Source organism: Falco punctatus (genome assembly GCF_963210335.1).
Source record: "Falco punctatus genome assembly, chromosome: 7".
Lineage (NCBI taxonomy): Eukaryota > Metazoa > Chordata > Aves > Falconiformes > Falconidae > Falco > Falco punctatus.
In genome coordinates this window covers 65655110-65670661 of record NC_137587.1, presented here as the reverse complement: position 1 = coordinate 65670661, position 15552 = coordinate 65655110, and the positions used below count along the sequence as shown (strand labels likewise).

The 15552-nt window shown below is 42.2% G+C and overlaps 1 protein-coding gene across 7 annotated transcripts in view; it reads left to right on the top strand.

Annotated features, from left to right (window-relative positions):
- Positions 1-15552, top strand: part of IGF1R (insulin like growth factor 1 receptor) — a 188642-nt gene that overhangs the window by 106278 nt on the left and 66812 nt on the right. The window contains exon 1 of one of the 7 annotated variants that reach the window (XM_080397198.1): positions 8-4582. The exons of the other annotated variants lie outside the window; for them this stretch is intronic. Within the exon in view, the coding sequence (XP_080253324.1) occupies positions 4579-4582 (4 nt within the window). The 5' untranslated portion in view covers positions 8-4578. Of the gene's footprint in view, positions 1-7; positions 4583-15552 lie in introns of those variants that run through there. 7 annotated transcript variants of the gene reach the window in all.

Genomic DNA, 15552 nt, shown 5'->3' with positions numbered 1-15552 from the left:
CATGCAGCTTATGTGGTCCAGGGTTCAAATCCGTAGTGGATGCTTACTTGGAAGCAGCCTGAGCATCCTTCCTGTTGGTGTTGCTGCCTGACACCGCTGCGTGATGGGAGAAGTTTTTTAAATGGCTATCTGTGGGATGCTGGTTGTTGATTCCCACTCTGCCTTTCCTGCCCTCCCCCGAAATACTTTTAATTCTTTCAGTGCTGTGCAAAAACGTAATTAATGCAAATCCTTCAGTGCAGATGAGAGACAGGCAGTTCCTTTTGAAAGTGTGTACGCCTTTCTAGCCTGCATTTCATTCTGGTGTTGCACTTTGAGATGCTTGCCTGTAGAGGGACGATGACTGCTTTAATTAATTTTGTTTCTCTAGTAAGTAGACTCTGAAGAATATTGGAAGTTTGTTTTTTTTTTTTGTCCCAAGAGAGCATTGTCCTAGTGGCTTCAGGCTGTTTGGGAACACACTATGGCTTTTAAATCTCGTGTGTACCAATTATGGTCCTGAAGGAGGGCGATTGTGTTGGCATTAGTCTATTGGAAATTTTTTCCTAGATATGTTCATGCTGGAGACAGAAATTATTTCAAATGGACAAGAAATGACATCAGGCCACTTGACATCATAGTATGGCTCAGTGAGGCTCCATGTTGATATTTGTTTTCACCCTTTTTTTTGGTGGAAAGGTTGGTGGTTCTTGTTTTAATAGAGGCTTTTGGTGTTTTTACAGTGCTGAGACTTCCAGCCATCTCATTTCTGACTATACCTTCTGGAGAAAAAAGTCACAGCTGATGCCCTTCCTTTACATCCAAATGAGTCCTCCAAGTACTGAGACTAATAAAATACTCTAGAAAGTTATTAAACTAATATCAAAACATAATGAAAATAGCATTTTAATGAATTAAGAAAGTGACTGACCTGTACTCAGAATTTCCTAATGCGTTTTGTACATGGACCTTTGTCAGGAGCGTGATCTGCCCTTGGACGATGGGTTCTCACTCTGGGACATGATTCTGGGACATGATTTCTGTGTGGTGTTTTTTGTTTTTGTTTTTTTTTCCTGGCACTAGAAGCTGTTGAGTGTAGAGTGAAATCTGCTTTTATAAACTCCAATGTGAGCGTAAACTCCTGTGGCCAGTTTTGGACTGGTGAGATTTTTGTTACACACAGCTGTCTCATACAGTGTTTAGTAGCAATACACTAGATGCAATGAGGCATCAGGAGGGTGTCTTTGAATTAAAGGAATAAATTGTAAAGGCTAACCTCCATTTAGAGGTACCCACAGTGTACAAGTCCACCCAGTTTATACAAACCTACTGTGAAAATTTGAAATCCATTAATCGTCACATGGGGTAGGAGTGTTATCTATTTTTATTAAGAAATAATAACTCCAGGTTTCCCTGAAATGTCATGTGTTGAATCTTAGCTTAGAATCTTTTGGATTGAGTTATGAACTGTTGAGGAAAATGAGTTATTAATGGGAACACAAAAAGCTAACGCCAATATGGTGAGAAGTGGAGGGGATATGTCTCTCTGAAGAGAAAATGGCAGTGTCTGAAGGTAGAAAACCAATTTTTTTTGAAGAAGGCACTATTTCAAAGGCTGAGGCTTTTTGAAAACATTTTGGTGCCAAAAGCTTAACCTGTTTTTCATAAACATGGTTGCTAGTTGGAGCCAAAACAAACAATGAAGGTCCTTAAATGAACTGAAGTGAGGGATCATAGCTACCCTAGCAGACTGCTAAAAATTTTAAGCGCAGCTAAGTGTGAGTTGGGAAGTTCAGGAGTGGGGACTTGGGTGGTGTGCAGGGTTTCCTGGTCACTTACTTCTCAGTGTTACTTTTCTTGGAGTATAAGAAAGATGCTTTAGCAGTGAGATTTAAAGGTGGTCTGCTCTAGCCTAGAAACCAAGGTAGCTGTAACTTAACAGAAGCAGAAAGGTGGCCGATACAGACTGTTGCATGTGAGCCAAACATACTACTGTGGTGGATATTTTTATTCACTGTCTTTACTATCTCTCCCTTTTTTCTTCTGCAGCACCCCCTGTCAAGGCGGCTCTTCTGTACGTGCAGCATGTGTGTCAGGTCAGCGTCCTGGCCTCTGTCCGGTTGGGTTGAGACCCGTTAAGCCTTGTTGGAAAATGTCGCTGTTATTGGTGACCTTTGGAGTCAAACAGATATTTGTTGAGGAATGCCTCTAAGATGCTGAGGGCTACCTGGAAACTTTTGCTTGTAAAGGGTTATCAGTAAAAGCAGGGAGGACCTTGCAGTGTCTTTACTCTGAGCACTTAATGGCTGCAAGATAGAATCAGAACACATCATTTTCAGTACTTTTAAAAGCAACCCTCCCATATCACGTTCCAGAATATTAATGATACTGTATAGAAAAGGATATGGTTGTTTCTGTCTTTTCTCCCTCTCGTGAGACTCAGTCTGAGGCTTCTCAAAGTTTGTCATAAGTCACGTTCCCTTGTTCTACCTTGCTTTGTGTTTTTGTTTTCCACATGCTCTGTGAGCTTAGGGTGGCTCTATTAGATGGTAGAAGATTAAGTGAAACTTCAGACAGTTAGAAGATACCCTGTCTGCTGAAGGCATGGCCCGCATGTGGTTTATAGTCAGTTTTTTGGGACCCTGCAGAGATTCTGTGGAATGGATGCAAGGCATTGGGAAGACCATGGGGACTGTGGGGATCTTGGTCAAGTCCCTCTATTTCGGTGCTTCAATTTCCTTTTCTAAACCACCGTTATAAAGATCTACTGGAAAAGTCAATGTGTTTTTCTTGACTATAGAATTGCAGATATTAGTTGAAAAATGCACTGGATGGTCTTCAAATGGCCTCAGCTATCTAAAAGACTCAAACAACTTCTTGAGAGATACCGTAGCTAACCATTGTAGCAACTGAGTTTAAACTACTCCGGAAAGTAGAGGGCTGAATTGTAAGCAAAATCCCTTTCTCATGGACAAATATTCTGAATTTGAGAGACACTGTGTAGTCTAATAATTTCATTTACCTGTGTGTTCCTTTCTTGGTAGATTAGATAAGCTGGCGATGAAGCTTAAGCTCTAGGAATAGTTTCCTCATGTGTCTTCCTTTATAGTCACAAGTATGGAAAGGACAGACAGAAGTGAGGATTATTCACAACCATAAAATGAAATGGAGTTAGAAGTTAATTTTAAAATTACCTATATAAACAAACCACTGGTGGTAGGGTTGTTTTTTTTTTTTACTGTGTCTGTGAGAGAAGTGTCAAACTTCACATTATTTATGAGCTGTTGCAGATACTGGACTTCTGCATGACATCTTCACCTCATTAAATGCCTTGCTGGAGAAAGAAGAATAGCTGGCGTGTTTCATTTTCCAATCCGCCGACTCCCTGGTTATCTGACTTGACTGTGTGGCGGTGTTTGGCAGTCTGGAGACTTTTGCCGAGTGAACTTGCAGGAAGTACTCTGAGACAGATCAGCTGGAGCTGTGCTCAGTTAACTGTAAACAAAATACTTGTCTTTAAATGTAAACCAAAAAGGAAATGAAGCAAGGAAATGTTAGTAATCCCCCTTAAGGAGTGTAAGTAACAATGTCAGTGTTGATTCTTTAAAAAATACACCTTGACATCTGTTAAAATGTTTTTTTTCTGGTGGACGTAGAGTTTTTGTGAACGTGGCAGAACGTGATGCCTGCTGATTGTTGGTATGGCATTGCTTTGGAATTTTTAAAATGGGCCCTTTCCTCAAAATTTAGGACCTAAATCACAGCTTCAGGATCTACATATCGCTGAGAAATTGCTTGAAGAGCAGGTAAAGCACGCTTGGAAAGTGATACAAGCACAGCCTTTTGACACTGTGAGGCTCAGGTAGCTTTGTGAAACTTTATGGACAGCAACTGTATACCCTGTGCCTCCTTGCTCCCTCCTTTAATTGCCAAAATCTCTGGACTTGTAACTGTTCCTGAAGGTAACAGGCAGTTGGGAAGCCATGCCTTGTGTCAGTCGACTCTGCGCAGGAGCTGCTCTGCTCTGGTGCACTGGCACCTGCTGATGGAAGTATTTCCCCTTGTGAGCTTGTGGCACTAGGAGAAAACAGCTGGGTTCTGTTGTATGGAGGACAGAATGAGGAACCACAGTGAAAAATGGTTTTATCAGCAGCAAACCCAGTAACGTCTGCGTATGGGACGGTGCTAAGCCCCTGACTTTCTTGTACTGCAGATCCTTTTGTCAAACATACAGTGAATTCAGCATTGGTCTGTCCTCTAACGTGTTTACTTTGTTTCCTACACATGTGCAAGGATAATAGCCAAACAGCTTTTCTAGGCAGGGAAGGATCTTGTGTTCTGTTGAAACAATTGATGTTATATGCTGGGTTCTATTTCCTTACATAGCGTAAGCACAGCTTCTGTAGTAAACTGTGTTGTAGGTCTGTTACTATTGTCTGTGTGAAATGGGGACTACCTTATCATATTAATAGTTGGTTCAGTACAGGGACCTGTCCAGGTGGGATATCCCAAGCAAGAACCTCTTCCGTCCTCCATCTCCCCACATTTCCTTCTCTGACTGGTTTGGCATTCGAAGCAGTAAAGGAGACTGTATCAGCAATGGGTAGGTTTCTCTTCAGTTATTTTACATCTTACAAGCACATCATCTATTATGTGTTTTCCCTTAGACTATCGTTACCGATTATGGCATTGGGCACATTCACCCAAACACCTGTGGAGGATCTGGGATGCTGTACGGGATACTAAATGGGATTTGTGCAGTGTTGCCTGAGAGCTGCACGCTGCTGGTGCCCAGCTCCTGCTCGGCTGCAGGGGTGTCCTGAGCAAGACGCAAAAATTCTGGCCCGATCCCCTCGGGTGGTTTGTGGAGGTTCCCTTAGGCGCAGGTGGAGGTGTTCCTGGTGAGCTGCAAGCTTCTATTAAACTTTGAAGTTGAGTTGTTAGAACATGCTACCTTGGACTGGCATGGGGATTTCAGCGAACATTGGAGCCCCGCTGATGAGGCAGTCTCTGTGCACATTTGTAGTACTGGGTTTTTCTATGCGTATTTTCTTACTGGAAATCAACAAGATTTTTTTACTGAAATCAGTAAGATAGCAAACCTTCTTTTGTAAATATTCCCAGTTGCAATAGCCAAATGACAGAACCTCTCTTAATAGTTTTAGTAGGGAGATATCAGATGTCAGAACTACTGAGAGCAGTGATTTAGTAAGTTCTTAAACCTAAAGGAGAATAAACCTTGATTAGTGGAGACAAATCTCAAATACTTAAAGGCACTTGGACAGAACTTTTAACTAGCTGTTGCATGGGTAAATACTATGCAGGCAGAAGCTGAAATTAATATCAATGTGAATTTCATGTTGGGCAGCTTCTGCAGTTACTGCGAAATCACAAACTATCCAGTTCCCTTCTCTTGTCAGCCCACAACCAACAGATGTTGCCCTGGTTGCAGCGGTAGAGCCCTGTGAGGAGCAGACTGGTAATTGGCAGAGCACAAGAAAATTCTTGGAATACTTGAGAACTTCTTTGGAAAGCAGCTTTGACTGTTTGTTATCGCTTTGTTTCCGAAATAAATGTTGGGCTCTTCAGCAGACAAAACCAAATGAACCTGATGCTGGACTTCTTGCAGCTATGGCTATAGTAGGTGGAGATTTTTTTTCTACTTGAAAGGAGGTGCTTCTCTCCTCATTTTTGGCTTTTGGCACATGTTACCAAAATATTTGCAGTGTAGTAACATGTATTTTTTCATCTTATAAGTGGGAAAAACCCCCATATTTGTTCCTATATGTAAATACTCTTTTCCCACAAAAAAATGTTTGCTTTGTAAATCCAGTCTGGTTTTCTCCTGGTAGCGTGAATTCCTGTGAGCTCCCTTTCGGAGGCAGTGCACGTGCACTTCCAGGTTATCGTGGTGCTGAAATAAAGTGGGCTCCCAGCTCTCCCCCACATATTTGTAAGAACAGGTGAGACTTCTTAAGGGAAGGACCCCAGTGTAGTGGTTAAAATGACCTTCTTAGGAAATGCCATTCGTGCCAGAGCACATAACCTTCCTCCCCATCTCTTCCCCTGCATAGGAGCGGCTGTGGGATACAAAGGAGCCTGGGAAAGGGAGCACACATTCTTCTGTACAAAGGAAGCTCAGAATCCCCTGGTATACATGGGTCTCTCTGTCTTCCGCCTTAAAAATGTTTTTCTTTACCCTGTAATCAGAGAATTTTTTTCCGTATTAATTTTACTTTGGGTGGAGAAAAGAGGGAAGGATCTATTGTTTGAAGTTGCTGCCGGGGGCGACAATTGGGCTATTCTTGGGCTGTAATTCTAGTCTGGGGCTCCAACGGGAGGTGAAAAGGAAGAAGATGATGAACAAACCAAAGTATTAACTCTGTAATAAGCTCCCATTGTTTACCTGAACAAGCCAGAGGTTTAGTCTTTTCTCCCCCCTCCCCAAGGCTAATGAAACACAGCGTTATTACAAATAGTGATGCCTCTCTCCTGTGAGCATCTGGGAAAGGGGGAAGGAGGGAACTTTTTTTCCTCTCCAGCTGAGGACATGCAGTTATTTTTCTGAAGCCAAAATCAAAACTGTTAGTTGAAGGCAGAAACGGGCCTCAGAAGCTGCCATTTCTTCTGACAGAAGAGACAAAGATCCTTGTTCTTTAGACCAGCCTTTGTATAATTCAGAACAATAATAATTTTTTTTAAAGTCTGATAAAGAACAAGTACTCATTATCATAATGTGTTAACACAGCTATAATTAAGATTGTTCTTGTCACTTTTTTAATATACCATCTTCTTCTGGGAGATCTTAATTATTGAAAAAAAAATTACCGTGTATTTACATTTGGCAAAAAGAGGCTTGGGGACCGAATGTTTTAAAGCAGCACCATTGGCTTTCCTGGACTCTTAAATCAATATGAGAGAGAGAAATTGAGAAAGGATTGAAAAGATCCTGTGGGTTAACTCAAGTGTTGCTCAGGCTCCATCCAGAAGTGGAAGGGACCGTTTGACTACTAGCTTCTTAAAAATTTTCTGCTCACCCATTGCTTTTGGATCACCCCAAATATGCCGGATTGCTTTGGGATCACACGTGTGTGCACACACACGCCCCCCTGCATCCCTCCCGAGGGCATGCTGACACGGCATTTAAACCACCAAATAGTATATATGCTTCTGCTTTGAAGGAGAGCGCCTCCTTTTGAGGTTAAATAGTCTCTTATTATTTTGATTACGATTAGAAGTGTTCATTTTTCTTGGGTATTTTTTCATACACAGTATTGATCTTGAATGCTGACTGCTTCTAAATGCTGATGCTTCCCTGATTCTTTGAGTCTCCTGATGGAGAAGTCACATGCACTCCAATGAAGGCTTTAATACTCCGTTTTCATTTCAAGTGACTTCATTCTTGGTGAGGCATCGAATTTTAATGCTGTTTTTACATGTGACCCTGTCAGGTGATGGTGCTGGGGATGGAGGCAGCTGAAGGTACCTCAGGCTTGTTCACCTTCAACTTGACGGCTGGTTGCCTGCCAGGAATAGGGAAGGTTGTCATTGATGCTTTTAATTTTTATGAGCGCTTGAGATTTAAAATGTTTACTCCATGTTTTCAGTGGTAGAGTCTTTGTATTGAAAATAAATAATCTTGTTTTAAATTAGTGTTTCCCAGAGGAAGCTATGGCTATTGTAAAGTGTTCTGTCAACAGTACTTTATCCTCATAGCAGCAGAAGAGGAAGGATCTAGTGTTGTCACCCAGAGCTAGAGAGAGCTGACACAGAAGACATTCCCATGAACAGGGCTTTGCTTCCCTGCATTTTTCTTTTTTTCACAGATGAGTCTCTTTGGTTTTGATTAAACATTAATCAAAAATCAATTATGACTCTGTGTAAGTGGTATTGGATAATTCTCCTTTTATCCATGGTAAATAAAAACATTGTTCAAACATGAACAAACAACAGTATTGGCTTGGTTTGAGTTTGAAAGTAGATTGGAAGAGAAAATTGTAATTAAAATTGCAGATTTCATAGTTGAATGTGTTCTTATTTTATGAGAATATTTAGTTTAACTGTAGCAGGATAAAAATCTTAATGGAACTGAACATCTACATGTTATGCAAAAGAGCATAAAAATAAGACTTGAGAGACTTTTCAATAGAAAAAAAATCCTCTTGTTTTGTGAGTGAGGAGGAGATAGGACTAAGTACATGAAGTGTAACCTTGAGGATGATGGACAGTTTGGTCAGGCCACAGGATTTTGGGTCTGAATGCTCTGATTCTCACTTCAAAGGTGAACTGAACACCTACCCTTGAGAACTCGTAACAAACAAGTATAAATTAATTTCAAGTACAGCTGCTGGCTTGAGGGTAGCTGGGGAGGCTGTTTTCCTGTTAGACTGAATTGCCAAACCAGTTTTGCCAGTGGTTGCTTATTATGGAAGTACTAATACTTTGGTGGTCATTACAATACCAAACACAATCTCTTGATGTTTGAGGCTGAAGTACAGAGCAGTGAGATACCGAACTGTAAGCCTGCAATAAGAGCCAGCATGGAGTGGTTGTTTCAAGGCTGGGCAGAGAGAGCAGCTGCATCTCGGGTTCATTCAGCTTCTCAGAGCAGAGGGGAGCGTAAGTCGCAGTGACTGCACCTTCCAACGTGTTTGTGAGTCCCCCTGTTATTCAGAGTCCAGCTCCAGATGACATTAGGAAATGGGAAAAGAGATGCTGCTGTTGAGTATTGTACAGGATTATTAAAAGCTAGTCAGTGTAATGATGTACCTGCTGGGCTTTGCTTCTGACTTGGATTCCTTTTTCATGTTTTAGTCTGTTTTTGTAGGGAAAAAGGGACTGAGATACCTGAGTTGCCATTTGGATCTAGATGCCCATTAGACTGTAAGGGTAATGCCTGCTAAATTTTACAGTGGGAAAGCTGATGTGCCGTTCGTTATGTGTGCAGTTAAAAGCTCACGGCTGTGTGAAGCAGTGAGTTCTGCCGTCCCAATTGCAGCATACCTGCTGGTTGTGCGATAAAGCTGAAGTGAAATGCTGATCTGTATATTAATCAAACGCAGTGTTTAAATGGTAATAAAGACAGCTGGCTTATAAGAACATTGATTAATATAATTGTATTACTTTTAATTGAAACGAGCCATGCAACAATTTTAGGGCCTTCCATGCTATGAATGTTGCCTTACAGCTTTCTTGTAAGCTTTTGGGAGCTGTAGTTGATTCTGGTACAGTGATGTGAATTTACACCACTTGACAATAGGACTTGTCAGGAGACCTGTTGGCTCTCAGACTTCATTTTTACACAAAGCTGGCACAGAAAAAAACCAAACCAAAACAAACCCCCAAAAACCAAACCCCACCCACCCCCACCCCCAAACAAACAAACAAAACAACAAAAAACCCTAAACACAAAACTGGAGTATGGTATGCTTTCTTTTCCCCCCTTGGTCTAGAAAATAATACGTTTTGGAAAAGCTTATAAAAAGCAAAATTAATTTCTGTATGCTAACAGTATCTCTGGGCAGTAGAAGGAATTGTGGAGCTACAGTCCGGTTATTTCTAAGAATTAAATGTGCGTTTAAGCATTTTACTTGCAGTTAGTCTGTCAGTAATTGTGAATTTTAATTCTCTTTGGCTTTTTTCTTCAGGCTGAAGTACTGAAGAAAAAGTCTTCGTTTTCATGCGTATGCAAACAGTTTGGGGTCTTTGTTATGTTTCTTTGTACCTTTTCTAGTTTTATTCCATCCGTTTTTGAGCTGAAGGGATCAGAGTTGCAGTCTGTATTTGAGATATGAGCAACCTGCACATTTAGTGTTATAATTGAATTTCTTTTCCCACTGTTTCAACAATTTTTTTAGTAGTGTCTGCAATGCAAAGTCCTCACCGGTGTGGATTTTGGTGAGGTCACACCTCTGGGTCTCAAAGGTAGGATGCAACTGTGGTAAGAATAAAGATATGTATTCTGGTGGGCTCGGGCACTGTGGCTTTCTGTTATGTGATAAAAAATGCTGGACCATTTGTTGTGCACAAATGATGTAGTAGTAGTTGAGAAAACTTTTTGGCCAGCTTTGACTTGTTCTGTTTGTTAGTTTTGTTTGCACCCAGAGTGCAGGGAAGAGGATTGAATTAAGCTTTAGCATCCGCTCAGTTTTTGGGCCAAATGCCGCTACTTTTGCTGCCAATAAAGCCTACAGAAGATGTGTAGGCATGAGGAGTGTGGGAGTTTCAGAATACACAGCATCTTTTAATTGACACGGGATTTGTGAAGTGCAGCTTGTGTAACTGGTGATACCTAATCTCTCTTGTCCTTCCAAAAGGCACACTGATGATCCATATGCTTGATGGAGGGGAGGTGTTTCTTTGTTTAAGGGAGGTAAGAATTGCATAGTTAATCAGAGGTGTCTTGCCTCTGATTTGCCTTCAGGCTTACAAATTTAAGCCATAAATTCAGAATATTCTCTTGCTAGATGAAGGTTTAATGTTTTAATTTCTTTTTAAAAAGTTTTCCTCTTACAAAAGGAGACTTACCTTCCTTCAATCCCCCCTGTTCACCCCTTTTTTGAGGAGTGAAAGAAGGAAGTGTGGGAATGAGGGAGGGGGACCGCAGTGTTTGGTGTGAGATGGATAATGGAAGGTTACACCATAAAGTCAGGTGCTGTATGTTGCTGCTCTCCTCGCGACTAGGTGGATGCATGAAACACGGCTTTGCAGGTATTTTGTTACTTGATATAGTGTCATTCCTTCCGAGTAGCTCGGCATGTCTAACCTTGCCTGATCCCCAGAGATTATCATACCACTTTCCCAAGCTTCCTTGTCGAAGAACCTGTTAGGACAGCGGTTACAATAGCTTTGGCCTTTGGGGATGGAAGGCAACAGCTCACACAGGCAGTGTTGTGTGGGGACTCAGGAGAGCGTCTCTAGGAAGCAGGTGATACCAGAGTCATGGAATCATTTAGGTTGGAAAAGACCTTTAAAGATCATAGAGTCCAACTGTAAACCTAGCACTGCCAAGTCCATCAGAACTCAGGCTTAAGTAGCTGAAAGAGTAAGTTTTGAGAGACGATGTATGTCCAGGAGAGCAAAGGGAATTGGGAGAGGGAGGAAAGGAGAATGATTTATAAATGTTTTATTGTCGGATACAGAAACAAGGTATGCTGACATCTGTTTCTCTTTCCCAGTGCGGTTGTTGCAGTGCATGTGGAATAGCTTCAGCCTTCTTTGTGGCACTGTCCTCCTTAAAAAAAACAAAACAAACACAAAACCCCCACAAAGCAGTGGAAGTGCAAACTTCACTAAGCCTACAGACAATAAGCTTACTTCTGTTAACTGTTACGTTCTTAAGACTTTATTTTTCCCTGGAGCCTGTGCAGCCCAGGTTGAGGTTCCCTGCTCTGGGGGGTTTTAGGCATCAGCTGGTGGTGAGCGCAGCAGGCCTGGTGGCTTGGGCTCTTGTTTGCCAAGGTCCTGAAGTGACTTCTTAATTTTAAGCACAAGTAATGCTGTGAGATGTAATAGAGGTTCTTTGTAGCCTTGAAGTCAGTCAGGGGTTTTCTGGTCCTCACTGTATCAGGAATTTAATGGGCAAGATTTCAACCTAGTACTTACTCACTTTAATTTCAGTCCCTACTTTGCAGGTGCTTTACAGCAGGTTTCTTCAGACCTCCTTGTAAGCCCTTCTGTTTTGAATCTCGGGGAGATGTGGGGATTGTCAGGATGCTGTCTAACACTGTGTTTTTGAACAAAAGAATAGGTAGTGAGGGAGCTAGGGACAAACTTGAGAGCACCTTTTACTCCTTTCCTGCACACACCCACCTTTTTTTTTTTTAAGTACACTGATTTTGAGTGTTACAAAAGGGTGCTTCTCTGTTTTGAGACGATGGAAATGAAATGTCAATGATGTTTCATTTAGGTTTGTATTTAATTTAGTGTTTCTTGATGTGTGATATGTAGGCAGTGGTGGTAGTGATGTCTGCATACAGCTGTGCAAAAATTAGGAAATGCTGTGTTCTTTTAGAGCACTTGAGGAATAAATTGAGGCCAAATTTGTGCTCCCTTATGATACTCTGTGTGTTGCCATCGACTTCAGAACAGCTAGGCTTTTGTGCCTTTGTATAGTTGTGTAGTGGTATAAGGGAGGACAGCATTTTCCTTGGTGATCTGATTTTTTGAAACTATTTATTTATTTTCAGGCTGCCACTGGTGGACTACTTTTTTTTTTCCTTATTTAACATTTCCTACAATGCAAATTGGTCTTAAAACATGATATGGACGCTATTCATGTCTAAAACATTCCAGATGTTTTCAAAGCTAGCTACTTGGAGCACCAACGCTCACGACGCTGTGCTTCCCAGAAATAGTCACCTGGAGTGGAACACAGAGGATGAAACGGAGCTGCTGGGTTTCGGGCTGCCCTGCTGGGCTGTCTCCCCACAGGGGCTGCGCTTGCATTCCTCCAGCCGGGGCCCGGGCCTCTTGAAAGCAACCTTTCAGGCTCATGAAGCTGCATTGTGTAAACATCTTCAGCAATAATTTATTCTCTTGAAAGAGGCCAAACTAATCCTCCCATCCTGGTTAGAGCTGCTTTAGATGTTAGTCTGAGCAGCACATTTTCTGTCTTGCAACAAGCGTGACATCACACAAATATAGCAACATAATGTGGTCAAATACCATTTTAAACAAATTTTAAAATCCTCCCCTGTGGGGTGGATTTGTTGGGAATGTTCTTCCTTCATCTGTATGTTATCAAGCTAAATACCACGTCTTGGTTTTGCTAGAATGTTTCTATATACATAGAAAAAACCCCACTGCTGATTTCATTGTGTTGATATTTTTCCTCCCCTCTTTTCTTTCTCAGAACAAAAGCAAATGCTGTTGGTAAGAGGGGAGAGTAAGATCTTTCTAAAAATTTACCTGCATGGAAAATAAGTTAAATTACTTTCTGAATTTCAGAGTGTTTGTGAACATAGTTTGTTGTAAACAAATTCATAAAGTCCTTCTGGAGAAACAGATTACTTGGATATTTATTTTTTTTTCCCTCTTCAGGGAGCAGCATTCTTAACTTTTGCCTTACAATTTTTTAGCACAGCCTCAGAAAAGCTCGGTGTTGTACTTGTCCTGTAATAACACTCGCCTGAGCAAGGACATGACATCTTTGGGGTTTACCTCTGTCTCCAGCCCCTAGGAGGTTGTTTACTGCTTTCTGCCTGGAATAACAGGCGAGTCCCAGGGATCCTCCCTGAGGAGCAGGATTATTGGCTTCTCCCAAAATACCACCTCTGTGCCGGGCCTGGCTGCAGGCTGGTGGTGGCAGGGTGCTGCCCTTGGGATGTTGTTGAGGGGGTAGCGGGATGCTGGGCATGGGTCTGGTGCTCATGGGGCAGCAGGATGTTGCCCACCGGGACGCTGCCAGTGGGATGCGTGATGCTGCTGAGCAGCAGGGGAAGCAGAGCCCCGGCAGTGAGTTCAGCCCGCATCTCCTCTCAGGGGCGGGCGAGGGGGGAGAAAACAGTGAGACCCTTTTCAGGAGTGAGGTGTGTTTAAGCCTATGTTTGGATGTTGCGCCTCTTCTAAATTTGGTTTCTCCTCATTAATACAGGAGCTTGTTTTAATCGCCCTGTAGGGAAAAACATGGGCTTGCTGTAGGGTGGGTTATTTTGGGTGGTTTTTTTCCACCTTTTATAAAAGGCCAAGGTCTGTTTTAGAGGACTGGAGGCGCGAGGGAAAGGGTGGAGGCTGGGAGGGAGGGTCTGCTCTTCTGAGCTCCTTTGTGTGGCACAGAGCCCCGCGTGTCCCTTCACCTCCCCTCTGCCTGCCGAGGGGGGCATGGAACGGGGGGCAGCTCCTCTGCTCACTGGTAAAGGTGTTGAGGCAGAGATGGCTGCGGAGACGTGAGGAATGGCGGTGTGGTGGGAGGGGGGTCTGTACCTTGGTATCTCTGTCTCCCCTTCCCAGGGCAAAGGCAGCCTTGGGGCTTTCCGCAGGGAAGCGATTGTCCCCGCACCGGCGGAGCGTCGGGAAGGAAGCGTGGCGGCGTCACGTTAAAATAATTTTTTACCTTTTTGAAGAAGGTTTTACCGTTTGCCATGGCCTGAATCGGGTTTCCCCCTTTGCAGCAGCGTGATGTGCTTGCAGTGGGTGTGATGGAGGGGAGCAGTGGACACGAATTCCTTGCGTCGGGGCGGTTGGGAACGTGTGGAGCGGAGCTGTGCCGTGCTCTGTTGCGCTGCTTTTGCTGGGTTCAGTGCTCAAATAGATCTCGAGTGCCAGGGGTGTGTTTCTAAATCGGCTCACTTCTGTGGCAGGGTTACACTTGGGATACGCGTGGCAGTGGACCGGATTTGAACAGAACTGTACCCATCGGGGAGGCTGAAGGGCCTGGTGGTTTCATCTGCTGGTGGTGTCCTAGTGACCTGGGCTGCTGCACACATCCAGCTTTGATGTAATGACCGGCAGAGACCTTTGCATCTGTGCAATTGATGATTTGCAGTAATTACTTCCAGTTACAGCAGCATATGGAGCATAGCTGGATCCTTTAGGTACCTCTGTGCAGGTCCTCACGGAAGTAAAGTTTCAGAAAAAATGCTAATAAATACAAACAATATGAAAGAGATTTAGGCCAAAAAAAAAAAAAAAAAAAAAAAAAAAAAAAAAAAAAAAAAAAAGTAAAAATATGAGTCCATCAGGGTATTGCAGTAAAAGCATAAAGGACTTTGGGTACTAGGCTTAAAAATCCAGACACCCTAAGGAAATACAGAAAATTGAATTAGTTGCAGGAATTAATTCATTTTTGCTAACTCTTGCTATTAATAATTTAAATTATCTGAGATGGAAATTACAATTATAATAGTTACTTTTTGCTGTATTTCAGGATACTCTCCCCTCCAGTAATTTGACCTAGTTTACTGGTGTTTTAATTCCACTGTCATTTTGAACACGTTCTTCTTGTTACCAGTTTTGTCAAGTCTTCTAAATATTTTACTCTGCTCCATTCCAGGGTCAAATGGGACAAGCATTATCTTCTGGCTAAAGAGAAACTGTGCTGAAAACCAGTACCAGTGAAATCCCTTAATAGAACAGATGCATCTGACCTGAAAAATTACTTGTATGTTCCAAAATTTACTTCCCCTCACCACCACAACTTCTCCAACAGCATCTGATAAAAGATTTTTCTGTTGTAAAAATTCCTTGCTTATGTCATTAGACCATTCCAGTTACTAAACCCTACAGCTTAGCTACCCTTCTGTCCGTATATGCTGAAATAAGGGTGGGGATTTTTTTCTGTTTTCATTTCTAGTAGCTTTCTGTAGTGAAGGTTAGCTTCATTACTAGCATTTGCTTTTCATAAAACTTACTTGCCTTTTGTGAAACTTCTGTGGAGTTTTTGCAGGAATTATTTGTTCGATATGAATTTCAGTGTGTTGCATAAATGATGCACGTGTTCCAGAGGAAGCAGCAGATTCCGGAGGCAATATGTGTATGGAAGAATCTTGCTCTGTTGTGATAGCACTCGTTTCTAGGACAGATGTACTTAACTAATTTTTAATTAAATGCAAATTATTGATAGTGACAGGTGGT